Raw genomic sequence first — 27,334 nt, 5'->3', positions numbered from 1 at the left:
ATTTCTACCACAGCTGCCATCCTGCTAGCATCCTAAGTAGCAACAAACACCAAATAGATGACTACTGTCAACATGGATTATGTGGCAACAGAGCAAATCACTCCTGCCTTCAGCAACAGAACGTCTTTGGAATTTGGTCGCAGTTGACTAGTTAATCGTGTGTTCACTGCATGGAAGGACTGTTCATTTGCGGAGTCATCTTTGGTTTTCTTCATGTCCTCTTGCTACTCTTCTTTGTGAGTTAAGATGACCGAGTTACAAAACACAAAATGTCAAATAAATGGTAGTATGTACGAGGTGTACTAATTTCTTTGTTATCTTGGAAACAATCCCACAAAAGGAGAAATCTTGTCAGCACTGCAGATTGCACTAATGCATCTTTCTTAAGTAAGCATTATGAACGGCCGTCTCATATGTGTGTCAGACAACACTGTTGACAGTACTGCTCAAAGGTGCAGTTTGGCAACTTCACTAGGGATGCGTAGGGAAGAGTTTTAGACAAGTGTGGGAAGTATGACAAAAAGGACAATAGGAGAACAAATACAACATCTATGATGTGTGACAACTTGCAGTTAAGCATCTTCGGACTCCATAGCGAGTTATAAGGTTGTTCGTGACTGAGTGCACACCAGCACAGCAGTTGTTAAAGTGGAGTCTACAGACCTGGTTGAGCGCAAGCACTTGGTCAGGGGAAACATTTGAAAGCAAATCCAGAAGTGTACTGAATTTTTACGGTCGCATGTTGGAAGAATATTTAACAGTAATTCATAAGTAGGGAGTTTTGTCCAAGATTGAAGCATTCATGAAAGTTCAGATCTAGTGACACAATTCTGTTTCTATAATTCAATAATATCTATTGACAAAGTGTATCACAAATTAATAGTGGCATGCGCCCATTGTGCTTAATGAACTTCACCCAACCAATCATCAAACATTACTAATGATGAAACAATCCATCACTGATGAGGTGAGGAGTAATTATTAGGGAAGTGAGCAACAAAGTGGAATCTCACAAGCTGCCACATTTGCTGATGCATAGTACAGAATTAATTACTCCCATTAGCAAATTCCTATGTGCCTAGTGGCAATCCATAATGAACACTGAGTATATTTTAAGACTGAAAATTAAGGATGTGCATATATTCTCCATCACAGTCACAAGTTTTCCAAACAACCTGTCCAGAAGAAAGGTACCAAAAGGAAAGATGCAAACAGAACAACACGTACTGTGTGTTAGTGAACTGAACATTGAGACCAAGAGAAGTGAATGATGAGCTAGAAAAGCTATTGCTACAGGAATAATACATCTAGATTTTAAGTTTAGAACTGAGCAATATGTCATCATTCTTATGCTTCATGAGAGCAGATAACTTCACTGAAACATTTTATACTGGCAGACTACCTTGTGCCTTCACTCACCACTTCAATAATTGGTCCCTGGAGAGAGAGTTCCTGGTGATCCGGGGCTCTGCGTCGTCTACCCAAGCGCTGGCGTAATACAAAATACGCAGCCGTGGACAAGATTAAAAGGAATCCAAACACACCTATAGCTACAGACAGTGCCACGACGAGTCCTGAAGGGCTGTCGTCTCCTGAAACACAAATATTCACTGTCATATCAGTATCATAACTATTGTGCCTTGAAATTTGCAGTTACAAAAGTACATATTCCAGAATATCTAATGTAACTGCTGCATTCTGACACAACAGTAGTTCAATATGCATTCAAATAAAATGTTGGCAGTTTCTATGAAAACGTATATTTTTTCCACCTTCTTCTCATTACAGGCTCTGATAGTTGCAGACTGAAACCATTAGCACTGTTTCTGTTTCAACAAAGGAAATAGACTTACAGTTTACTGTCACACTGATGTATCTGTTTCATTAAGCTGTCAGCTACTAGTGCAGTTGCTGTCATGAAAAAAGGGAGCTCAAGGTTGTCCATGTTCTCCCCTTACGTGTTACCCCATTTTTCCTGTGTTTTACCACTTCCATGTGGTTGGTTATGCTTTGTTTCATGAAGTTTTTCTGCTTTACAGATAATTATAAATGATACTGAAGAGCACTGTACTATGCAAAGCATTGGTGATAGCCCACATCTTCTTAGCATATGCCAGGCTCAAATGGACATTAGATAACAAACTAAATATGTCATATCTAATGCCTTCCAGTTTTCAACAAACTTGGTCATGTCAAGTAAGCCTGACAGAGCATTAACTTTGCTCAAGCACAAAAACTGATGGCAGAAGCATGTGAAGTCTCAGAAAAAAATGTGCAACATGTAACTTTTTCAGAGGATATAGGTGTGAGCACAGTCTTTGATTCACTATGAAAGGGATGTAAACAAGAAAGTAGACTTTCTCAAATGAACAATTTTAATAACGAAGTAGGCTGCAGGATTGTGTTAAAATTCTACAATAAATGAGAGTATCATACATTCGATAAAGCCCGCGACAAAACAAAACAAAACAGTATGAGGGCTCCAAAATGTAGATTCTTCACCTTCTAAAACACATCAGTTTTTTAGTTAAGAAAATGTAAGGATAGGCACAAATGGAATGTTGTCACCTCAAGAACTACAAAGTAGACTATGCATTTACTGAATACAAAGGACAATAATCCTGTGATTTATGTGGATGAAACTTTGATTTTACAAAACCATACAAACAAATATAATTGACATAACTCCAAAGGAGATAGTGGCCTGAAAGTACCTACAGGTCAAGGTGGTCAACCCACTGCTGCACACGCTGCGTCCACAAATAATGGTTTTACTTCAAGAGCAAAAGTTGTGTTTTGTAGCTGTAAGAGTTCTGCCAAATGTGATTATCATTCACAAATGAACAGCAGGTTTTCAATAATTGGTTCATTAATCTGTTGCGCTCATTGGAGGAAAGGCTGCATTATTGTAATAGATAATGTAAGCTGCCAAACCACTATCTTCAAATTGGCGTGAAACAGACATTGTGGATCTGTTTAAGGGAAACAAAAGTTCAGTTTTCATCCACTGAAACTGGGGTTGAGCTTTAAGCCAAGCAAGAGATACGAGATGGAAAGGAGGTCTATGAAATGGAGCACGCTGCAAAGGAAATGGGACATGATGTGTGACTTCTGCCATGGCACTGATAGTATAATCCTACTGAGTTGATATGGGTTCAAGCTAAATAGGATACAACAAAATGGGTTACAACTTTAAAGTTTGTCATTGTTGACTGCCTTACAAATCAAGCACTGGATAATGGTATGAAAGAAGATTGTGTAAAATGTGTAAAAGATCAGGATTACGGGGGAGGGGGGGCTATGCTGCACAGTGTGTTAGGGATGTCGCATTGGAACCAATTTCAATATGACTCGGTGAGAACACTAACAGTGAACTTGATCAGAATCACAGGATGAACAAATTTAAGTATGTAAAAAATCTTGAACATCTCTTACTGTTTAACTGCTGTTAATTAGTCAAGCTAGATGACTATGAGAATTTTTTTCCTTATAGTGTTTATTATTCACAGTTTCTGCAAAGTTTTTTTAAGTCTGAAACTGAATGATTCAAAATCACTTATGGTAAACAGTCAACAAAGTTTTTGTAAAAGTCTCACTTCATACATCCTCTGAAGAATTACATTCTTTTTTTTTCATGTTTATCTTTCTATGTTTCTGAGATACTGCAGTTTCCTGTACTCTTTCATATTTGTATGTCATCGTTTTGGATGATAGGTGTGGCAACTGAAGAGTATTTAATATCTGCAAATATAATCTATTTGGGAGATAGGGAATATTTTCAGTCCTATTAAGACAAGCCCGTTGAAGCATGAACCCTGGCGGTGGATGTCAGTTACCATATGGTACCATGCACAGAATGTCTTGTAAATAAATTGCATTCACAAATGAACCTATATAATAATGATGTCTCACATGATACCAAAATTAATTTTTTAGTTTTCTTAACAACTTTCTCATTAGAAGTTTCTACCAGGTCAAACAGAACGTAAATTTGCCAGAGACGGCATTTTTCATTACACAGACAAAGACATTTTTCAATATACAGGCAAAATTTCTCACCTCTTAAGATGATTTACTTTTTTATCCATAAATACTTCTAGGTTTTCAAGATAAAATGTGTGCAGCATGTATTTACAAATTTTTATAGTGTTCAAGAGATGGAGGGCGGGTTACTCCACATAATATGGAACCTCATTATGCCTTGTGTATGAAGAACTATATAAATGGATTTCACAGTTGACTATACAATGAATTTTACTATTAACGACAGTGGCACCAGACAGTTCTCATTTTTAAAATTTTTTTAAACATCACAGTAAAAAGTTGCCATAGACGCAATTATATATAGGTTAAGATAGGGGGATATGATTGAATGATCAAAATCAATAGTTGATAAAGATTTATTTATCAAATGTGCTTAGTGGTTCTGAAATACAACTTTTTCTGAAAGATTCAAATATAATGTTTTTTATGTGTGATTAGTAATAATTTAATATCTTGCACAGCAGTGGGAGGAAGCACATAGGTCTATATCTTGGCTACTTATTTACTTGTTTCATAGATCACATTCACAAAAAACATTACGGCACAGGATGCATCAACAGAACAAATACTGAAAACAATATTTATATGACAACATGCGAGCCATTACAAAGTTTTTCCTGCAAAAAAGATTGATTATTTCAATTGGAGAATTCCTCTATGGTACAGAAGGAGATGTTGAAAACACTTCTGCTATCTGTCACACTTTTTATTTCCATAGACAGATTACCAAAAAGTTTTTTTAACTGCAGATTTCACCCCTTTCTGTGCCTAAGTTTTATGTCTTGCCTGTCTCCTTTTTTGAGAAACAGGATAATTATTTTATTATTCCTGTTTTGAGCAGTTGCATTTCCAGACAGACATTCAATACATAATTTTGTAACTTTTGTATGTTTTAGCTTCTCACCACCTTTAACCAATCTTACTGAAATATCATTTCAAGGCAACTTTTCTTCCTTCATACCTGCAATGGCTTTGTGCAATACGTCTAGTAATACTTCCTCAATCTTATTATCTCCAGTAGTAACAACCTATGTTGCAGATTCCTCTCTTGAGCTACACCAACATTAAAATAAATCTTTGAATGCTTGTACAAGTTTCTCTCTGTTGTTAGGTACTGTGCTTTATACCTAACATAAGTTTGGATTTGTCTTTAATATTCTATTTTCAATTGTTTCCCTTACCTAATTTCCAATGTACAAAGGACATTCAACAAGTAATGCACCATTTTTTTTCCCGGCCAGTTTTGATTGAAAAATGCGGAATTTATTGTGGGACACTGTGGAATATTCTTGCTTCAACCTCTATAGTTTCACAGTCCTGATAGGTGCTTGCACTGTGTATAGTTCTCAAAATGGTGTCTGTAATGGACACATGTTCCAAGCAGAGAGCTGTCACCAAGTTTTTTTTAGTGGAAAACCAGAGCATTGCAAATATTCATATGCACTTGGAAAATTTCTACAGATACCTGACAGTGAACAAAAGCATGGTGAGTTGTTGGGTGATCCACCTGTCATCAACGTAGCAATGTCATGCAAACCTGTCCGATCTCTGGCAAACCGGCCAGCCATACATAGCTGTGACTCATGCAATGTTGGGACGTGCGGACACACTCATTTGAGGTGATCAACGGATCAGAATCAAACACTTTGCTGCACAACTGGATGTCTCTGCCTGTAGTGCTGACACACTCGCCCACCAACTGGTTTGCTCAAAAATGTGTGACCGCTGGGTTTCTCGCTGTCTAACACGGGACCATAAAGAGCAACGAAGGATCATCTGTGTGGAGTTGACTGTGTGTTATGAAGCTGAGTGTTACAATTTTTGTCAAAGCTTGTCACAGCCAATGAAACATGAGTTCATCACTTCAAATTGTAAACAAAACAGCAATCCATGGACCGATGCCATACCACCTCTCCTCCAGAGAAACAGTTCAAAGCCACACCTTCAGTTGGTAAAGTCAAGGTGACAGTCTTTTAGGACTCTGAAGGTGTTTTTCTGTTTCAAAATTTTAAATATGACTGCAAATCAGCAACTGTATAAATCTGAAGAGGTTTGGAAGAAAAAAAAAAAAAAAAAAAGAAAAAAAAAAAAATCAGCGAACCAGTTGCAAACCAAAGGTTTATTTAGCCCTTGACCTAGGTTTCGATCTTTCTAAAAATAATTTCTTCAGGAGGAGTGGGCCTTGTTGCATCACACGGTGGTAAATTACATTAGCTGAAGCCGAGCATCTCTTGACATATATAATATTCATATATACAATTCAGCAATAAGTTGTGCTTTAACAACGCCACTTTCCCCAAATAATTTTCAGAAAGAAATTAATTCGATTAAGACTATTGCTATCAATAATGGTTATAAACAAGACATAGTTGACCAGATACTTAGCAACAGAAGGGCAAATAAAAAATTTTCAATATTAGGTGACAACAATCAAGATTAATGAAGAGGGAAATTACAAGTTTATTTCAATACCATCTTTACGTAATGTGTCCTACAGGACTGGCCATCTTCTGACTAGAAAATATAGTTGTAAAGGTACCTTCTCTATGAACAGCAGTTTGACGAAAAGTTTAGTACATACATTAAAAACTGAACAAGATCTTTTCATAAATTCAGGCGTCTATAAAATTGTCTGTAAAGATTGCCCTAGCTATTATATAGGGCAGGCCAGTAGAGCTATTAAAGCCAGATATACGGAGCATCTGTTGTGTAAGAAAGGGGGAAATGTGCATAATTTTTCATTTGATGAACATTTACTTATTTCAGACCATTCTCCGAGGGAATTAGAAGAAACTATACTTTTGTGTAAGGAAATAAAAGGCTGGAAATTGGATTCATTAGAAGAACTTGAAATGTATAAACATCTCACTAAGAGAGATGGTAACATTTTGAACGATCAGTTGCAACTCGCGAGTAAGCACTTCCTTGATGGATTTAAACTGCTGCTCGCGGTCATATAAAATATGGTTACCAATCTCAGCTAACATCGGTGAATGTGCCACTTTCCTCAAAATATTTCTTGTTCTACTGTTCAGCAATTGACATTTTGTATCACTAGATTTTGTTTTTTGTGGCCTTTTCAACGTATGTTCCTACAGTTGGCATTACAAAAAATTTTATTGGTACAGTTAAAAAGAATGTTCTCATTTTTTATATTGTGATGTAACTTTGCCCATTTTATCCTTTCCTCCACCCTTTTGTAACAGAAGTTATTTTTGTAATAGAATTGGTATCTTCTGAGTACTAAATTTACGTGCAGTATCACTATGGTACATAAATATTTCACAGAAAATTTAATAAATACCTCTAAAATTATTGCATTCATTACTGGCCTTCTATAAGAGATTGTCATATTGCTTCAATGTAAAATTATGTTACTTAACACCAGCAACATGTGCATGTATATAGCTCCCACTGCTTTTCAATTTCCCTTTTCGCTTAAGCTTCCATAGTGTTAAGCGGAAGTTTTTCTTTTTAGTGAAGTTGTTTTAGCTCATATATGCTTTTCTTTCCCCATGCATTATTAACTGTGGTCCGTTGTAAATAGAACTCTATCTTCTGCACACTGAATTTGTGCACAGTATTACTCTGTCAGCAAATGTATTAGAAATTTTATAAGTCATATATACCTGTAAATTTATTGCATTTTTAGTAGACTTGTGGAGGAAATTTCATTCTTGCTTTAATGTAAAATGCTGTTATTTAACACAAGCAAGGCATAGTTCTTATGCGCATGTATTTAGCACCCTCTGCAGCCCAATTTTCCTGGTCTCTTGAGCATGTATCTTTTAACAGTTGGTCTTTGTCTCTGGGATGGTAAATACGTAGACAACGAAATCACACTACAGTCTAAATCACAAAAGAAGCCTTCCGTAAGGAAAAATTCCAATTGAATTGCAAGGATTATATACACTCATGTATATTACTGCATCTATACACATTATACAACAGAACTGGAGTGATACTGTATCAAAGCAAAGCAAAACAAGCAGGGAAACTAGGAGAGAACAAGCCGGAGCAAAACAGATGGGAACATACATAAGAAGTAAAAACCCTATCATAAGGAAAATGAAATTAACCAACACCTGCAGATGAAAAACAAGACTGAAGGTCTCGATATTTAGGCAGTAGCAGGCATGTCAAAAAAGCCATGGTCAAGTACTTCCTGAAGTTAATGTGATTTTCCCCCTCACATTGTACAACATAATGAATGAAGTGTCTCAGCAACACAGTTTTTGACTGTTGAAAGAAGGAAGAACCTGGGCAGAATATGATGTCCGTAGCATGTACAATCTCAGAAGATCGAATAAGCACGGCCAATTGTGTCCTAACCCAAGACCAGTTTTCCATATGATCTCCACAAGTAAAACAGTGTTGTATTGTATCTCTAGAAGTACGACGACTGCATAAATCCATGATGCTATGCCCAATATGGGAAGCCGCTTCCCCTTGCTATCATGAGAGCAACAGCGCTTGTTTTCCAGTGTTGCATTTACTAACCTGGGGCCAAAAGCGTTCTGATGCTGTTGCAGAGGTAAAGGCACAAATTTATTTACACAATTATCAGAACTGTTTTTTTGGTCATTAGAATCTGAAGTAAAAGTAGGTCTGACTTCAGGAGGGCAAGGAACAAGATCAGCAACCCTTAATTCTCTTGATGCTGCATAATGACAGCTTTAATACCAACATTCTCCACAGGCAATTAGATCGAACATGTCACTTATATTACACAGAAAGCAGGTTCCCTCTTGACCAGTGCAGGTGATACAAACACAGTAACCACATACTTGCAAATGTGGTGGAATACTGCATTTGATATGCATTTCCATGGAATGAATTCCACTATAACACTGTAATCTGTGTTGAATAGACTGACGTTAATGATGAACATTTTCCACTTTATCGTAAGGAGTAGTCAATATGTCCTTTGGAAAGTTGAACACTCAAACATTGGTATAGTCAATTTCAGCGTCTGTGAGTGACACAATACTAATGGAATTATCGCAATGCTTGAACATGACTCGAGAACCGTGTTATGACAGTAATTTTTCAATGTGAAAGGGATCCATAAATTTCACGTAAAACACGTACTCATCCGAGTCAAAATAAGTGGTGTGTACTTGATGAGAGTTCACATGAATTGTATCTACAAGCCAGTTGTGGATTTCTAGGAACCTGGGCTGCACATGTCGCACTGGTTTTTTAGACAGTACAGCTCACAGTACTTTTTGTGCAATTCACAAGGAAACCATGATAGGCATAGTGGAGCAGCCGATGCCGCTGCAAGTACACAAACAAAAACAAACAGTAAGATGAAGTGGAGGCACTAGAACTCACTTGATGACCATAACCACACTTGAGGAGAAAAACTTCAGACAACCGACAATGCAGCAAGTGAGATAAACAAGAACCTTCCCGCTTGGCACTCAGACTGAAACGTAGGTTTTCTGTGATGGTGGACATAAGTCAGACGGACACTATGGTAACTGATAAAAGTGATATAGTAAATAATTAAAAACTATGATAAATCTCTAGGTACCAGAATTGAATCTTAGGCTCGGTTTGTTCGGTCCCTTGTTCTTGTAAGGTGCATGAAATACGCCTCGAACAAGGCGTATGCTACAGAGCAGTGTAGATGAATCATCTGTATATTTTCAAATAGTTTTTCTCTGGAAACTGTTTCACAGAGCGCATACCACAATCCGAACATAAATGTGTCCTAGTCGTATCATATCCCCGTAGTGAAAATGGTTGCCATTGGCTGTTTATCTCTGTAATCCGTACTTCTCAATGAGACGTAATTTGATGAGGTTAAAATGAAATTAACTATGAAACAGTCAATGGTCCTTCTTATCATATTGAAATCTGTTCCTATTATTCTGGCTCTGGTTGTTAATGTCAGATCACATTCAAATGTAATAATTCAGTTGCTGGAAATTGCATTGCTTCACAGACGTGTTTCTTCTGCCAAACACTGCATGTACAGTAGTGCCAAGCACAGTATCACCTAAGCTATGCAAGGCTTTGACAAAGCGTAGTTTCAAATACAGAAAGCACATAATAGCTTAAACATTTCATTTTACATTATAATGTCTATGCACCCTGGCTTCGCATGGGTGATGCTAAGTATCTAGGGCAGAAAGCCTTGCCTCGTGTAGTAGAAATTTTGTTTATGGGCCACTGTGTAGAGCTATAGTTAAAAGTCAGAGAATAGTTTTAGGTAGCTGAATATCATTATTTTCGTAGAGATCTCATGGCATAGATTGGACCTATGAGCTACCACACTGTCTTGTCCACCTGCAGTGCCTGTTCAGTGCAGACTACTCACTGCCTCAATGCACAAAAAATTCACAAAACTTTGAGCCTTGCTGTTAGCAGTAGGTCTGTCATTCACCATCCAAAGGAAGATGGATAGAGAGCAAAAAATGCTATTGTGAAAGCGACATTATATGTCCCTCATAGGGAGGCCAACCTTGCACTTGCTGCTGTAAATGTCAGCAGAATTCTGTAGTTTTTCAGAGGAGAGATTTATACTGATGAAAGATTTTTCTGTATTGCATCAATAGGAAAATTACTTTTTTACCTTCCAAAAGGTGCTAGATGTGATCCAAAATGTACTTCAAGTTGCCGAACAAGTGTCAGGGAATCAGGAAGAGTATGGCGATGGATATCAACCGAAGGGTGTTGGCTTCTGTAGGAAGTGAAAGAGAAACTAGAAGTGCACAACTACATTACAAGTTTGGAAAATGTGACGTTGTCTGATATCAGAATGAGATTTCACAATGATCAGGTCGTGCTCCAATATGACAGCTCACCCTATCATATGTGACTTGTCATAAAGAGGTGCCTTCACAATGACAGAAATGTTATTGTATTGGAATGGCAACCTGACTGAGAATATTTTGGCAGAATAGGTCAGAATAATAAAGGAAAAGGACACTCACTATCTACTCGCTGCATGGTTCCTGAGGCAATTCATGCCACTTCGAACGAGTTGCTTGAATGTCCAAAGCTATGCGGTAGGAGTTGTGGGCTCAATGCCCAACAGATTTCGGGCTTTTGATTTTATCCATCATGGACTCCGGGCCATTATTGAAGGCGAAGGCAGCTATGTGCAATTCGGAACAGCATTAGCAGACATGTTTTCTTTTCTTTTTTCTCTTAGGCCTTGTTTTGCGACAGCTAAGCAGAGCTGCTTCATAAGACACTGTTCAAGCTTCTTGAAAAGTGCTGAAGTTCTCTGTAAATGTTAAGTTTCCCTACATGAAAATTACATGATTTTGAACTTATTTCATTTAAAGGGCTCTCACTGTCCTTTTGTCTGAGATTTGCATTCTAATCTATTACTTAATTTTATTATTATGTTTTTATTTATGAATTAATTAATATCAAGTTTCAAGATCTAAGAAATAAATGGAAATTTTTAATTTTGGAAATACACAGTTCAACAGTTTACATTTTAAACAAAATCTGAAGTCTTAAACATGGCTGCAAATTGACAATTGTATAAATCTGAAGAGGTTGAAAAAATGAGCCAACCAGTGGCAGGCAAACCACAGGTTTATTTAGCCCTTACCTAGGTATCAATATTTCTAAAAATATCTTCTTCAGAAGTAGTGGGGCCTAAAATGTATGTAACCAGTTAAAAAAATTATTTTTTACAAACATAACAAAATATTACTAACAGTAGAAAAATATTTGCGAGGTAAGCAAACTCACTTGTTACACCACATGGTGGTAAATTACATTAGCCGAACCGAGCGGCTCTTGTCATATGTGAAATTGATATAGAAACCAGAAACATGCCATGGCTTAAGACAGAAGCCAGATTGCATTCAGTGTACATCAGAATAAATGCACAAATGTATTCACCCACTGGTGAAGGCTCTTGTTAACATATTATTATAACAGGTGTCAAAGGATAAATATTTGCATAATCTAAGTATTCACTATGGCAGAGACAAAAGTCAACTGTTTGATGTCTTCCCTCTTGAAGAAACAACTGCAGCGTGTTTGTACCACAAAAATGCAAATGAACTACTTCTCCATGACAATATGAGATCTCAAACGAGTCTGCGCACCTAAGAGAGGCTCACAAAACTTTACTGGATTGTTCTTCCTCATCCACCCTACAGCCTGGATCTCGCACCATCTGACTTCCATCTGTGTGGCCCAATGAAGGATGTGGGAAGCAGCGCATGGACGATGGGGAGGTTATTGATGCAGCGAGACACAGGCTCCGATGTTGACCAGCAGAGTGGTACCATGTCAGCATACAGGCTCTCCCAGTGAGGTGGTATAAGGCTGTTGCACTAAACAAAGCTCATGTTGAAAGATAGGAATTTGTAGCCAAAAGAGTAGGGAATAATATCGTGTATTGGAATCCTCATTCAAAACCAATCTGCTTTCAGGAAAAAATGTGTTCCGTTACTTACTGAATGCCCCTCATATCTTCTAAGATCCTCTAAAAGACATTTTTGGACAGTTTTCTTTCATTAAGACACCCAATTATTTTTCTGTTACCTTTTACTAGAAATTTTTGCTTTCTCTTTAATAGGTGCCTTGCTTCACATGACAAATTATTTTCTTTTACTTTCTTCATGCTCGCGATATATTTTGCTGTACGTGTTCAATACCTTTGTTATATAACTACCTTTCTGTCTATGTCTGTATAACATTAATTTTTTAAGGTGTTGAAGTTGTAGCTTCTTAAATCTGGTACACAATACTAATGTTAAATAAATTGATAATATGCAATTCATTCTTCCCTCCTGATGAATCTGTTTCCTTGCAGCACAGTTTTTATTCTTACTCTGCATGTTACAAGTCAATTACTGTTTGATAAAATACATCCAGTTCCATTCTGAGTTCAATTTGGTAACTGTGAAGTCCACTTTCTATTTTCTCCTCTTTTCCTTTCTTTCAAAGAATGTGTCATGGACAAAGATGTTGACCAAGGTAAATTCTACACTCATACACAAAGTTTCCCATTGGAGGAGAATGAATTTTCACTCTGCAGTGAAGTGTGCACTGATTTGCTGTCGTTTGTCTGTTGCTGTAACCCTGCTCAGAGATCTTCTGCCTCTTTGTCAGAATGTGAACATGCTGGTGCACAGAGCTGAGCGACTTCCTTTGAATATCTTTCGTTTACTTTTTAGAACTAGTGCTGCTATTCTGTGTGGGATTCCTTCAATTTCCATAATACTGGCTTAAACTTTTTGTTTAAAATCAATCCTACATCTGAATTTGGTACCTTCTATATTTCTGTAATAAAATACATGCCCCCATTTCAATTTTCCTACTCTTCCATTTTCCACAACAGTTATAATACCCCTATCATCTCATTTTATTTTAGCCAGCACTTCTTACAACTGTGTTAACCCATCTTCACATACTCTACTTTTGCGTATTATTGTCCTTACATAAAAAGTGGTGGAAGTACTTGGGTTTCTAAGTTCATTTTACTCTATATTTAGCGAAACTTTGTGTAGGACGGTGTAGGCACAGAAGTAGTGCGGTGTGTCCCATGGCCTGAAGTCACTGCTCGATCAACTTCAGTCCATTACTTCCAATGTTCTTTCACATGGGCTAGAATACCCTATCCTGTGAACTTGCAAAAGGCAGTTGAGTTACTAACAACCCTGCAAATGATACACTAGCCTGCTATAGCTTGAAGAGTTTGGAGAGACATGTGAACAGTGCTAAACCTACAAATACTTAAGCCATCCTCACACAGGAAAAGGCAGCTAACATGGATGTGGGTGAAGACAGGACACCTGACCTCATGAGAGAGAGTGCCGTCAGAACATGAGATGAGCTGGTTAATGTGATTTGTGCTCTCAGTTCACTCTAGTATCAGTTGCTCGATTTATTTGGTTTCACAAGCCACACAGTTTCTTCATGAAAACAGAGGTGCACAAAATAGCTGCATAAAATCCATTAGTGATTGTCAAAGGAGAGTGGAGAAAATCATGAAGAAGATTCTGGACTTGTTAAAAACTTGAACAATGAATTGCTGGTAGAGGAACACTACATAATGCTGTACAATGATCTGAGATGCATACTATTAGAAATTATTCGCTAACGCGATTGAATTTTCATCCCATTTTTGGTTTTCAATTGAATATAGTCGAGGTACGACACCTAATGTCAGATTGTGCATCCATAATATCCATATTCTCTATGTTGCATTGAGTACCAAAACTCTGAAATAATGTACTTAGATTTTGAGATTCAACCAAGATTAATTTCATAATTTCATTTGAATGGAAGACGAGTTTTTTTCCAAAGCTACTCACCATTATTCAAGAAGATATTTATTAGCAAGATACAAACATGAGCCCACTAACAAACCCAGAAATAAATATATATATTTTATAGAAAGTTTCACAATAGCAGAAACTTCCAGTGTGTAACTTGCATTTACTTTCTGATAGACTGGCAGTCATTTTAAAATTTCTGGCCGCTGGGTAAACATTCCAGTATTGGCCTTTGTGACAAGATTTCAGCAAATACATTATTTACAATAAATACCCAATTTTTAAGGTTATTATTTGACACTTAATATGCAGATTGGACCAAAACAATGTGCTTTTGATAGATCATCACTGTGCTGTAGCACTGAAATGGTATACTTCAATAGCATACAAGTTATAGCACTACAAACATCAACTACACGAAGCCTTTACCTACCAAGTTGTAATTACCTGTATTTTATTATAACAAATCATAGTTACGACAATGGGCTCTTGAAAAATACTCAATTTGCTGACGCTTTGAACCAGGTTATATTCATGCTACACACTCCATGTGAAAGAAAACCCACCAAATATGATGTTTAACTCCACAAAATACGATGGCTCCTATGTTCTGCTTGGGACATAAAACAATGTCGCATCCCACTGGCCACATTTCCCTTCTCAAGGCAAAAATCTGACATGCCAGATGCTTTATTTTACACTCCGCAGTGTAGTGGAACACAGAATTGCACACTATGACATCACCAGCTCCTTATCCAGGTGTGTTTGCATGTCCTGTGATAGGCAGGCTTTAGGGTCAATTCGCAGTGGGTGTTAAAACATTCCACAATGCATTTCAAATTTGATATTCACACAGATCATGAATGAAACAACAGAATGGGGCAGAATGGAGCTTTATCATGAAGGATTCTCAAAGAGAAAGTTAACATACTCTCACTGCATTCACTCGTGTTATGGTACAGAATTTGGTGTCTTCTTAATCTTTATTACTTGCTTCATTTTCAAGACACATTGTTAAGGTCATATGAGAACGACATTTTCCCCATGAGTGTTCTTACACAAAATAGGTGAAATACAAAAAAGCAAAAAATTGTTTAAGTTTCACAGTATCTGGAAGATGACAAAACCCACACTGTGTACACATAACAGCATAAATAGGTGAGACAACTTTCATTAATAATACCTTTCTTAATAATGAAAATCCAGCTCTATATAAGGAAAAACTAGCTTTTTTGAGATAATTTGGCATTTAGAAAAAAGAAATACAGAGAGGTTAAAGTAAAAAAGTGCTATGTATATAGGCTTCTAAATATTGTTTTATTAGCTTGTGTGTATATAGACTCTTATTTCCCCCCTGCCCCCCCCCCCCCCCCCCCCCATCAAGCAAATGTTGATGTTTTAAAATGTTTGGATGGAACTTTTACAATTATTTCAGTTCTCAACTACATGAGAAATTTACCACACAACATTTGTGAAGAACATCCATTATGAAATTTACTTTGGTTTATTAACAATTTGGCTATTAACAAACTTTGCTACTACTGCTAGTTCATTAATTTAATTAAAAAAAGTGAAGCACTGAGAAGGGGAGGAGGAGGAGAAATGAATCTTCATGGGTTGAGTGTGTATGTGATAAAGAACGAAATATTAATGATTACAAAACTGAATCAAATTTACAGAGAAGTTGGCAGTACTAACCCACTTAACAGTATTGGGCTGCACCCCCATCTCACCTGGAAGCAAGCCCTGATTTGATTGGGAAGAGTGCTGTAACACCATGTACCCTCTGAGGTAAGCTGGTACACAACTGTTGTAAATGCTCCTTTGGTCCTTCATATCTCTGATACTGGCAATGGGACGAAGTTTATGTCCAAACTGGTTCCCCACATGTTCTATCAGCGACGGATGTGGGGATCTTGCTGGCCACAGGAGTACCTCAGCATCATGCAAGAAAGTTCGTAGATGCACATGCCAGGTGCAGGCCAGCACTGTCCTGTTGAATAATGGCACCACAACACTGTACCATTTGAGTTCCCTCAATAACATGACAAATGATGTTTCAGAGTGTCCATTACTTGTTCTCAGATGGCAGGTTCAGGTGTGAAAGGGTTACTCTCTGTGCTTGGTGCAAAATATGGCAATCCTCACTCATGGTGGACAGGCATGGTCAACTGGAACCTTGAGTATGCCTGCCCTTACATTCCCATGCAGTTCAACATCAGGTCACTGTCACATACAAGGCCCACAAATATCGGGATTACACAAGTCAATTTTGAACTCCATCAGGTGCTGAGCACCATTTCACACAAGTACGATACATCTTCACGCCCTACACACTGATCACTCAATATCTGACTCACTCTCCTTATACACCATACCAGCCCTGGTAACATCACTAAACACAAACAATACTAATGCATTCTGGTGATCATTCCACCTGTCACTGCAAATTGCAACTCCAAACACTTAAAGTACAAAGTTACTTTGAAATCCCACTGTGTCTTCCAGGTGCTTCACTTTTTCTGTCCAACAGTGTATATTCTTCAAACTTTTTGTATCACGAGTGATATCTCGCAGCCTCACTTTCCTGGGCTAAAAAAGTAACTAAGTGTTGACTTTCTGTGTAGAGTGAACACATCTCCGTTTATGATCATAGTCCCTTCTGTTCCCTTGGGGTCTAGTGTGAATCAACCTATAAGCTCACAGAAATCTCAGCACAATCAGTTTGAGTGCTAATTATATGCAACACAACCCTAAGGTCTCCAATTAATATTGTCTTTTAGCAATCAGTCTACTCTTGTGGGTTTGAGACATCAGCCCCCACACTACACTACACTGTCCACAGCGCACACTAGTGAGCAGTTTCCCACAAAGTGATCAATCAAAACAGTTACCTTATGGGTTCTAATTGCTGCACATGATGAACAGCTGGACTAGACATTGGGATCTAACTTGATTTCATTTAATCTTCATTTAGATATAATCAAAGTCTCTCCTCCCAGCCCTTTGTAGTCACACCTCTGCCACCCTAACGCACATACCAATCTGTGAATTATAAGCAGCAGGCATCAATATACAAAAATGAATAATGTTAATAACCTTTATGCTGACTGATTTCATATCATTACCATATGCTGTGCAAGTGACCTATGGAACATGTAAGTAGCAGAAAAATTGTGAATAATTAAAAGTAATGTTTGCTATGAAACATTAAAATTAGATTCAAATGGAAATGCAAGGAATCAAGCGTACAACAACATTAATATTACAGCACAGGATAACAATAACACATGACTTGGCAGTTAAATGACAACATTAATAAAGAGGAATCTTACCAGCAATGGAACCTTCTACATTAAGGATCAGAATTCCATTGTGTTGCTCATGTGTTACACGTGCGTAAGATGCTCGAGTTGTATCATTTACTGTGCTCAGCACACCAAGGCTTACATGAGTATCCACCAGCTCTGGGATAGGCGGGTTATAATATCCTCCATATGTTTTGTTGTCTCCCACAGTGAATTCACTTCTAAATTCCTAAAAATAAAGATGTAATTTAAAGAAAATTATGACATAATACAACAGGGTTCATTAAATTTCAACTTCTTCCTAAAATATTTTGGAAAAATGAACAGAATCGTGCTCCGATGCCAATGTTCAGTGTAGGCAATCAATGTGAAAAAAAAATTGAGACAATTTCTAAAGGCATATGTCCACTAGAAAATAACTTGTGCATGTAACTACTTCAAGTACTTGCTGACATGTTTACATTAGAACAAAAACTTGCACAAGTTTACTTCTGAAAGTCACAGGGGCAAGTTAACTTCAGAAACTTGCCCCAAGTTTCCTCTAGAGTTGCGTTGTGACACTGGCAAGTGGAAGTTTACAGTGTCATGCTTAAAACCCAGAGCAGTTGGCACCATTTTTGCAGTATTAGACTGAACAAAAATCACAACAACAAAAAATTAAGAAAGATATGTTTGCGCGAAGAAACCGATACAGATGCGTACATATTTAAGTTATCAAGAAACACTACTGGATGAATTAAAAATCAGAGGACTTGTCTCAGATTAAAAACTTTCTTAGCATGTCGTATGCAATTTTCGAAAATCTCGTCTATTGTACACTAAAATACAAAAATGCTGTAAACCGTACCACCAAAAGATCACCTTTTAACTACTCTTTGATTTTTGCAAACAGCATTTATTATAAATGTCATTAAGATTTTACAAAAATCAGCAAAAATATAAAGATGTCTCTACTACCATTCTTTTTTTCCCTTTTGGTAAAACAAAATAATCAGCAAATTCATTTTGCTTCCTTGGCTGGCAGTGGCCAATTATGTATGTTTATGGATACCCATGGTACGTTTGTTTTAGTTAATCTGCCTTCGTGCCATTCTCCTTTTTGACACACATTTTTATACAGTACTAAACACACAAAACTTCTGTAAATTTGAGAAAAATTTCCAGCAACTGAGAAGTTCTGCATGTACTTGCAACATGATGCTAGTAACTGTTTCCATTAATATGCAGATGTTCCTTCTGTAAGTTGACGAAACTTGAGGATGTTGACTTGCTAGTAACTGTTTCCATTAATATGCAGATGTTCCTTCTGTAAGTTGACGAAACTTGAGGATGTTGACTTGCTGGTAGTGTCTCTATGTCAAATAACTAGCTGAAGTCTAGTTGCTAGTGGACACACACCTTAATACATGGGATTGTGACTCATAGTAGGTACTCCAGAAGAGAAAATTACAGGTGGAAATCATTTGTAAAGAAATACCTCATAGTTGTGATACGACAGACAACAGCCATGATTTAAAAAATCTTCAGCACTAACACTAAAATCTTCAGCACTAGTGAAGCACATGCTTCACTATGATTATATATAAATTATTATGCAGTTGTTTATTTGCTGTGGTAGCAAGCCAAAAATGAATTCTTATATATACTGTTACTGCTCAGCAGCTTACATTTACGAGATGGAACAGAAAACTGTATCATCTGCTACGTGTGTAGCGGCTGCTGTTGCAACACCGCTGCTACAGTGTTGCCAACTTAACTTGACATAATGCGAAATGTCAAGTGCAATATTTCATCGGTGCAGGTATAAACGACCTAACAGTAACAAGATGTATCCTGTAAAAAAACTGGTTGGCATGGTAGCACGGACTCTCCAGACTTTCTAATAATGTGTGGACCTGCTTGCCTGCTTAACTCATGTTCTATTTCAGTTGCTGGTAGCACACTGCACCTGACAGAAAAGGCTAAACAAATGGTCTGGCAAAACACTTTGTGCAGTTCAATGGCTGAATGGTATAGAAGCAACTTTTCTGCACTCCAACAAAATCACCCTCTTATATCCACAAAAATTTCTAATTACTTTGTTGGTGCTCTTGCCCCCTACTTAGAAACGTAAAGAAATTCACTGTCAGGTCAAAATTGCATAATAGGGCTGAAAGCTCCCTGTTTCGGAAGATTTCAGTCTTATACTTAACAGATTTACCAGCTATTTTTGCATAGGTGTCTGTCCTTTTAGGTTTCCATTGTTTTGTCCACAGGATCTTTCATTGCTGTTCTTGTTATGGACAAAGAAAGAAAACTATGCATGGACATGTATCTATAACAGTATACTGTGTAAAACAAAAGTTACTTTCATGATCAATTATCACTCACCATCCTTTCATTTGGAGGTTCCTTTATTGTCATTGTTTATAATGAGGAAGACAAAAAAATTTGTGTAGGTTTGTCTTGATTTTTTTTACTATTTTATTTTATTATAATACACCATGCAAAACAAAACTGTCAGAAAGAGTGTCATCATATTTAATAAATATTGTAACAATTACAACAACTATCAGTTATTGCTATGTCAGTATGATCTCCCTAAGAAACCTGGGCACAGAATAAAGAAACAATAATTATTCTCTCTTTTCTCTTTATTCATACATTGAAATATGTCACTTTTGTAGGTTAACAGAGATTACTATAATAGTGTTCAAAGCACACAACTCAGCATATCTTGAGTTAAAATTTATCTGTTACTGGTTGACCAGAATGTGTCACTGTATAACACAGTCCAGTACTCTCTTACACTCTTTAGTGGTATGCTATTTCATTACTGTTCAAGAAACATTGCATGTGTCTTTAGGTAAGGTATGGTAATGATGGTTGTCTTTGTTATAGGGACAATTATTAATTCTACTTTACTTGTGTTTTATTTTATGACATATTAGCCCAGCTCCCTACACTTTTATCACTTTTTGATTCACTAAGTGCCTTATTGTAATACAAGTAGGTCCCCTATGCATTCTTTTGACTAAACAACCAATGGCTGTTTCATATTTGTATTTTAAATATTTTCCACCTAATAATTATTTGAAAAAATCAGTTGAAAATGGTTGCACAGCTGTATCAGTGCAGTAGTGAATGCAAAACAAGAGGATACTGTAATCTGTAAAACAGCAGCCAGTGTGACATTTGACCCACTGTACATCTTAATGGCAGATTTAAGTATGAGACGAAGATGCCCCACAGGAACTATCAAGCTGACTGAGTTTGCAGTTTTTGTTTGCTGACCTCTGGTTTTAGTTCAGCTGCAATGTAGTAGGGACTGCCATCTTTTTGTGCTTCTTCATACGATTTCAGCGAATTTTCATCAAATGCAAAATTCTTGCCTTCCAAAACAATAATTCTGTATGCTGAAATTGGACCATTTTCACTGAATGCAGGGCTCAGACGAACATTCATTCTACCATTATGACGGCTAATGATTTCTGGAACATCTGGTTCATTAGGATCTGTAAATAAAGAAAGAAAAATTACACTTGTCCGCAGTTTGAATTTCACATACTGAAACAATTTAATTCAGTACCAGTACATAATAAAAAGTAAGAAGAGGGAGTGGAACTATAATAACATAAAAAGAAAGAAAATTACCTTCATACAATGGACTAAAACATTAAAGCGAATGTGCAATGATATAACAATAGCCCTGTCCTCCTAATGAATAAGTGCAGAGCCATAAGAAGAAAAAGAAGGAGGAGAAGAAGAAGAAGAAGAAGAAGAACACATGCAGTGAAATTTGACAGCTTGTTTGTCTATGTACCCAGTTAATAAGATTACTTTTAAGTTGTGACTAATATTCTTCAGGGTATCTCTTAAGAGTTAAAAAAAAAAGGTCATATTTCTAGCATGCTCTCCTAACAGCTCAGAAATTTAAGACCAAAACATGGCAAGTAGAAGAGAAAGTGCAATGACTCCAGCCATGGTAATGCAGGTCATGTAGGAAAGGTGGCATGCCCATGAACTACGAGCAGCACTGCCGCTTGAGACTCAAGTTTATGCGTAGCAGACGGTGTTTGTTGCTTTTATCTACACTTATTTTGTGAGTATGTAAAAGGTGCTGGGAGTTAACACTGAAGAGTTGAAGGCCGTGATGATAAACAGGTGTTAAAAATTATAGTTACTCGTATTTACAGAAAAAGAACACAAAATGCCCACATTTTTCATTGCAGCGTGCAGATCTGGCTGCTTACAGCATGCAGATTTAACTGCAGAGGAACTAAAAGTAAATACTTTTTAGGCCTCCAAAAAGTGAAGCAGAATTTACAAGTATGAGAGCAATTCCTTGTAAAGACAGAGATCTGACTATCAATAGTTTTGTATGCGATTCACATTTCAATGAGGAAAAACATCAGCAGATTGTTTTAACATTGATAAATAAGTTGAAATTCCTTGACAATGGTGGTCTCTTAAACAAGGAGCAGTTCCTCATTTATTTCCCAGTTTACTGAAATATCTCTGAAAATATTACACAAAATAAAATTGCCGGTAAAACACTGGCAAAAGAGAAGCTTCAAAAATAAGGCGGTAAACAACATGTAGTTGTGGTGTCTGCCAGTATTTCTTCTGTCAAGGAAAATGAAGGGAACGGAGCAGTACAGGACAAAGCAGTAATTATGTTAACAACAATATCAAAGAGCAAGAAACTGGATATTTTGCAATTACCTAATAAAATAAGAACAGTGAATGCCGAAATAAATCTCCTGCAAAAGCAGCTTTGGGAAGAAAAGTGTAAGATGTCTCAGTCAAATGTCCTAGGGCACTGTAAACTCCATAAGAAACAAGAAATCATAGTTGACACTATGTTAAAGAAATGCCAACTGGAAAACAACAAGGAAATGCGGTATGATGACGAGTTTCTTCTGGGCAGTGTGCTCTTAAAATTAAGTAGCCCTAAGGATACAGATGATGTCTGAAGAACAGATTGTTGCAACAACTTTCTGAAACAAGTCCCCAAAGTATAGTAAATGATCTCAAATGCTCATGTGGAACTAACACAAACACTTTGGAAGCAAGTAAGAATTATTTAGAGGAAGAACAAAATGAAAAAAAGCATGCAGAGTTTTGATGAAGTTAAGCTCCAAGAAAAACTACATTTCAAGAACACTTTACTGAAAGTAGATGGTTTCATCAATTTATGGGAATATATTCCAGACAAATGTAATAACCACCTTGCAGATCATGCTCTGGTATTAATGTTTGTTGCTCTGCTGCATGACGAGATTCAACCCATTGCTGTGTATACAAGTTGCAACGCCGCTCCTGGTGAGTCTTGCATATATTGAATCAACTAATTAACCAGTTAGAGGAAGCTGGAACGAAACTTATTGCATTTTCTACCTGTTGTAATCAACCTAATGAAAAGATCTGTCAATGTATAGGAATTCATGGCATAAAAAAACAGTTGCCTGCTCACTATCAAATCCAGTTGACAAAACCAATAGATATGAGCATTTTCAGATGCTATTCAGGCCATTGAGTGCATAAGAAACAGTTAATGTAATAAACTGGAGTACTTTTTAAAGATGACATCATCAACCATAATTTTTACTGACAAGTTACTTCCCCAGAATTGACTGGATTGAACATTTGCCGCAAGTTAACTTACACTCATTTGGATCCAAAGTAATTTCAGTAGCCAATGGCATAAAATTCTTCAAGGAATTTAAAGCAATATGATTCAAAGATAGTGAATCAAGGGGATCATTCATTAGATATACGAACAAGTTGGAGCATGCACTTTTTTCCCGTAATGGTGTTCTGTATACAAAAATGCAGAGGCTCACAAAAAGTTACTGAAATGGAGAAGCATTCTCACCAATAAAAGCAGCAGCTTTGCTTCCAAAAGAACTCTACAACGTCTAAGACTAACAATTGGCAGTACCTTTGAAATATCTCTACACTTATGGAAAAAAGGTCTCAGCTATTTCCTGACAGCAACATCATTTCTGTATCATACGGTCTTTGAGATACAATAATGATCCAATAGTAATATACTTCCTCATCTTGTGCAAATTACAGTGTGTTTTCACTCCTATAAAAGTTTCATTATCTTCCTGTGGAAACTGTGAACACAAATGTAAATTTTTGTTGACATCATATATAAGCCAAATGCAGATGTTAGATATTAGTAACAGAAGAACCAAGACAGAGTTTGGAACAGTAAAACATAATTAAGAAAATGCCGTGTTCCACATAACTTCACAGAGGCTCAATCCAATCCACAGCATAAATTTCATGAATGGACGAGTCCAACTTTTTCTTCTACTTGCTATGACCAAAAAATAAAGGAACTCCAAACAAGATTCCCAACATTAAACCAAAAAGATCTTGTTGTGAATCAGGAATAGTGTTGCCAGTGAAGGATTTTGTGCACAAACTGATCTCTCAATTAAGTTGCATAAATGTTTAATGGGATTCATGGTGCACAATTTGGATGGCCAAATCATTTACATGAACTGTCCAGAATGTTCTTCAAACCTATCGCGAACAACTGCGGCCCGGTGACGTCGGACATTGTCATCCATAAAAATTCCATTGTTGAATGGCTGCAGACGGTCTCCAAGTAGCCAAACATAACCATTTCCAGTCAATGATCCATGTAGTCACAGCTCTCACTATTATGGAGCCACCATCAGCTTGCACCAAGCCTTGTTGACAACCTGGGTCCAAGGCTTCCTGAGGTCTGTTCACACTTGAAGCCAAACATCAGCTTTTACAAACTGAAACTGGAACTCACCTGACCAGGCCACACATTTCCAGTCTTGTAGGGTCCAACCAATGTGGTCATGAGCTCAGAAGAGGCACTGCAGGTGATGTCATGCTGTTAGCAAAGGCACTCTTGCTGGCCGTCTGCTGCCATAGCCCATTAAGGTCAAATTTCACTGCACTGTCCTAACAGATACATTTGCAGTACATCCTACATTGATTTATACAGTTATTTCATGTAGTGTTGCTTGTATGTTAGCACTGACAACTCTATACAAACGCTGCTCCTCACTGTCATTAAGTGAAGGCCATTGGTCACTGCATTGTCCATGGTGATAAGTGGATCTCTGAATACTATATTCCAAAGTGGAATGTCCCACGATTATAGCTCCAACTATCAACTACATTCGAAGTCTGTTAATGCCCATAGTGTAGCCCTAAGCACATCAGAAAGCTTTGCACATGAATCACTTGAGCACTAATAACAGCTTCGCCAAAGGACTGCCCTTTTATACCTTGTCTATGCAGTACTACCACCACCTGAATATATGCGTATTGTATGACTTGTTTGATCTACTAACTACACTCGAATTTCCAGAATGAATTTTCACTCTGCAGCAGAGTGAGCACTGATTTGAAACTTCATGGCAGATTAATGGTTGAAAGGCAGATGAGGAACTGGTGCACATAAAATTGTGAGGCCAGGTCGCAAGTTGCACTTGGTTAACTCAGTTGGTACAGCACTCTCCCATGAAAGGCAAAGGTCTCAGGTTTGAATCCTAGTACATCGCATATTTTTAATCTACTCTAGGATCATTTTGAGAAGTGGAAGGAGGATGGTGGGGTCTACTTTACTGACTCACATCATCAAAGTCAGAAAAAGAAATCTCACTCAATCGATTTGAAGAAATCTTGAAAATCTTGTACTGGAACATCCACGGAACAATTGATCAAAGTATGTGTTAAGACACGGGGAATTCATTAACGTAATGCGAGCAATGGATCACTCTATGTGTTAACCTTAAAACTGGTACAGTACTTTTTGTGGCCTATTTGGGAAAATAGTACAGACTGCAAGAAAATTCACTCACTGCCCCCCCCTCCCAATTACACTCTCTCTCTCTCTCTCTCTCTCTCTCTCTCTCTCTCTCTCTCATGTTTCAAGATACACAGAGACTTAACATTTCTCGCTGCTATAGAATGCCTACCAAAAGCGAAGTTGTGTGTGTGTGTGTGTGTGTGTGTGTGTGTGTGTGTGTGTGTGTTTTCCAGATGACATGGGGAAGCCCCCCCCCCCCCCATATAAAGAACACACTGTCAAGAACATACCAGTGCCATCAGCAGCAGAACTCTGGTCCAATGTGTCACCAATCTCCACCATCCACATGTGCCTAGGTAATGCACCCTGGTAGACACTGGCAAAAAGTGTGCCACAAAGACTATAAGGAAATGAAATATACATGCACAAATACAGAAAATGATATCTACTTTCAAACATCTGTCATTCTTTAATTTCCCCAACCGGATAAGTAACAGTTTAGCTCTGTCAGCTCTGCATAGAAATTTGCAACTATTCAGTGTGTTTTGTTTTTGTTTATGAAAGACTGTTTTCTCCCTTTTCATTCACTTAAGTATGTTCCTCTGGCACCAAATAAAATAAAAATTTACAAATAACACACCAGCAGAAGTTTTCATTAATGTAAACGATTTCTTGTCATTTCAGTTCATTAAAATAAAACAGATTTTATTGTTTGCTTCAAGCTATGCCAGAATGGATACTGGAAATTAGAATAAAATAGTTTTGCTTTAATGTTTTACCATGAGATTACCTATTACCAAAAATTAGTTCACTTAAAATGACACTGCCATGGAAGCTTAAAAACTTATTTCAGATGGAAATTCGAATTTAAATATTATGCATCCTACATCCATATGTTTAAGAATCTTGTCATCTTGTTTGGTATGAGAAAAGAAATAAAGAAATCAAGACCCATTAAGAGCCTTGAAAATGTAGTCTTAATGAGCAAAGTTAACAACACAGTCACTGTAGTACCTGCAGAAACTTCCTATAGTCATAAACTTCAAATTAAATAAAAAATAAAATTGAAGTCCAGAAAATCAGGTTGAAGCCTACAAAATGTTTCTACATTTTAATACCCAATGGAATATGTAGCTCTTATTATATATGTCTAACCAAGGGTTTTCTTTTTTTTTCCTTTCTTGAAATTTGACTGGGAAGTAATGGTTAAATAGCTTCCTACAATATGTAATTGCAAATAATGAAAAAAGGATATTAATGGAGAAAGTAATTCTGTTAACTGATAAAGTTACCTCCAATTTGTGTATAGGTAGTAAGTGTTTTTGGAACACCTGTCCCAGCCGCAGTGATTGCAGACACTGATATTTGGTACTCCGTTCCTGGATGCAGGCCAATAATATTCGCACTTGTAACTGAGCTCTGATATGTGAGTAGAATTGTTTGTACAGGAGTGGTTCTGGCATAAGTGTGATTGGGGGCTGCTGTCACAGTGTAGCTATTTATTTCACCATTTGCAGCTTTAGGTGGAGTCCAAGTAACTTCAATCATTGTGTCTGACACACTTGCTACCTGTAGAGTGTTTGGCGGACCTGCAACTAAAGAAATAGAATTTCAGGATAAATATTCCTATAATAAGATACATTATACCTACATTTGTAAGGAAATTTGAAAGTATAAAAATATTAACATTGAAATAATGACTTAACTTGACCAACTTGAAAAAGCTGATATAAACATTTGTTACACAAGATGTTCTAGATAAATCATATTCCTAAGGAAAGCCACATGAGACCTATAGGAGAATGAGTAGTGTAAGGACTTAACACGACTAATAGTCGAGTCACCAAACGAAAATTAGTGGAAAAAAATTGTGTAGTCACAAATTTTTGCACCATGCTAGGTGGGAGTCTCATGAACAAATTACTAAAAATCCTGGC

The 27,334-nt window shown here is 37.1% G+C and overlaps 1 protein-coding gene across 1 annotated transcript in view; it reads right to left on the bottom strand.

Moving 5' to 3' along the window:
* The window catches only part of LOC126297546 (putative inactive tyrosine-protein kinase Wsck), a 139,883-nt gene that overhangs the window by 63,701 nt on the left and 48,848 nt on the right, over positions 1-27,334 (bottom strand). The window contains exons 3-6 of the mRNA XM_049988467.1: positions 26,690-26,992; positions 20,885-21,105; positions 17,639-17,840; positions 1,420-1,592 (exon numbers count right to left, since the gene is read on the bottom strand). Of these exons, the coding sequence (XP_049844424.1) occupies positions 1,420-1,592; positions 17,639-17,840; positions 20,885-21,105; positions 26,690-26,992 (899 nt within the window). The remainder of the gene's footprint in view (positions 1-1,419; positions 1,593-17,638; positions 17,841-20,884; positions 21,106-26,689; positions 26,993-27,334) is intronic.

This window comes from Schistocerca gregaria, chromosome X (genome assembly GCF_023897955.1).
Source record: "Schistocerca gregaria isolate iqSchGreg1 chromosome X, iqSchGreg1.2, whole genome shotgun sequence".
Classification (NCBI taxonomy): domain Eukaryota; kingdom Metazoa; phylum Arthropoda; class Insecta; order Orthoptera; family Acrididae; genus Schistocerca; species Schistocerca gregaria.
The sequence above is the reverse complement of the archived record's forward strand: the minus strand, read 5'-3'. Positions and strand labels throughout refer to the sequence as shown.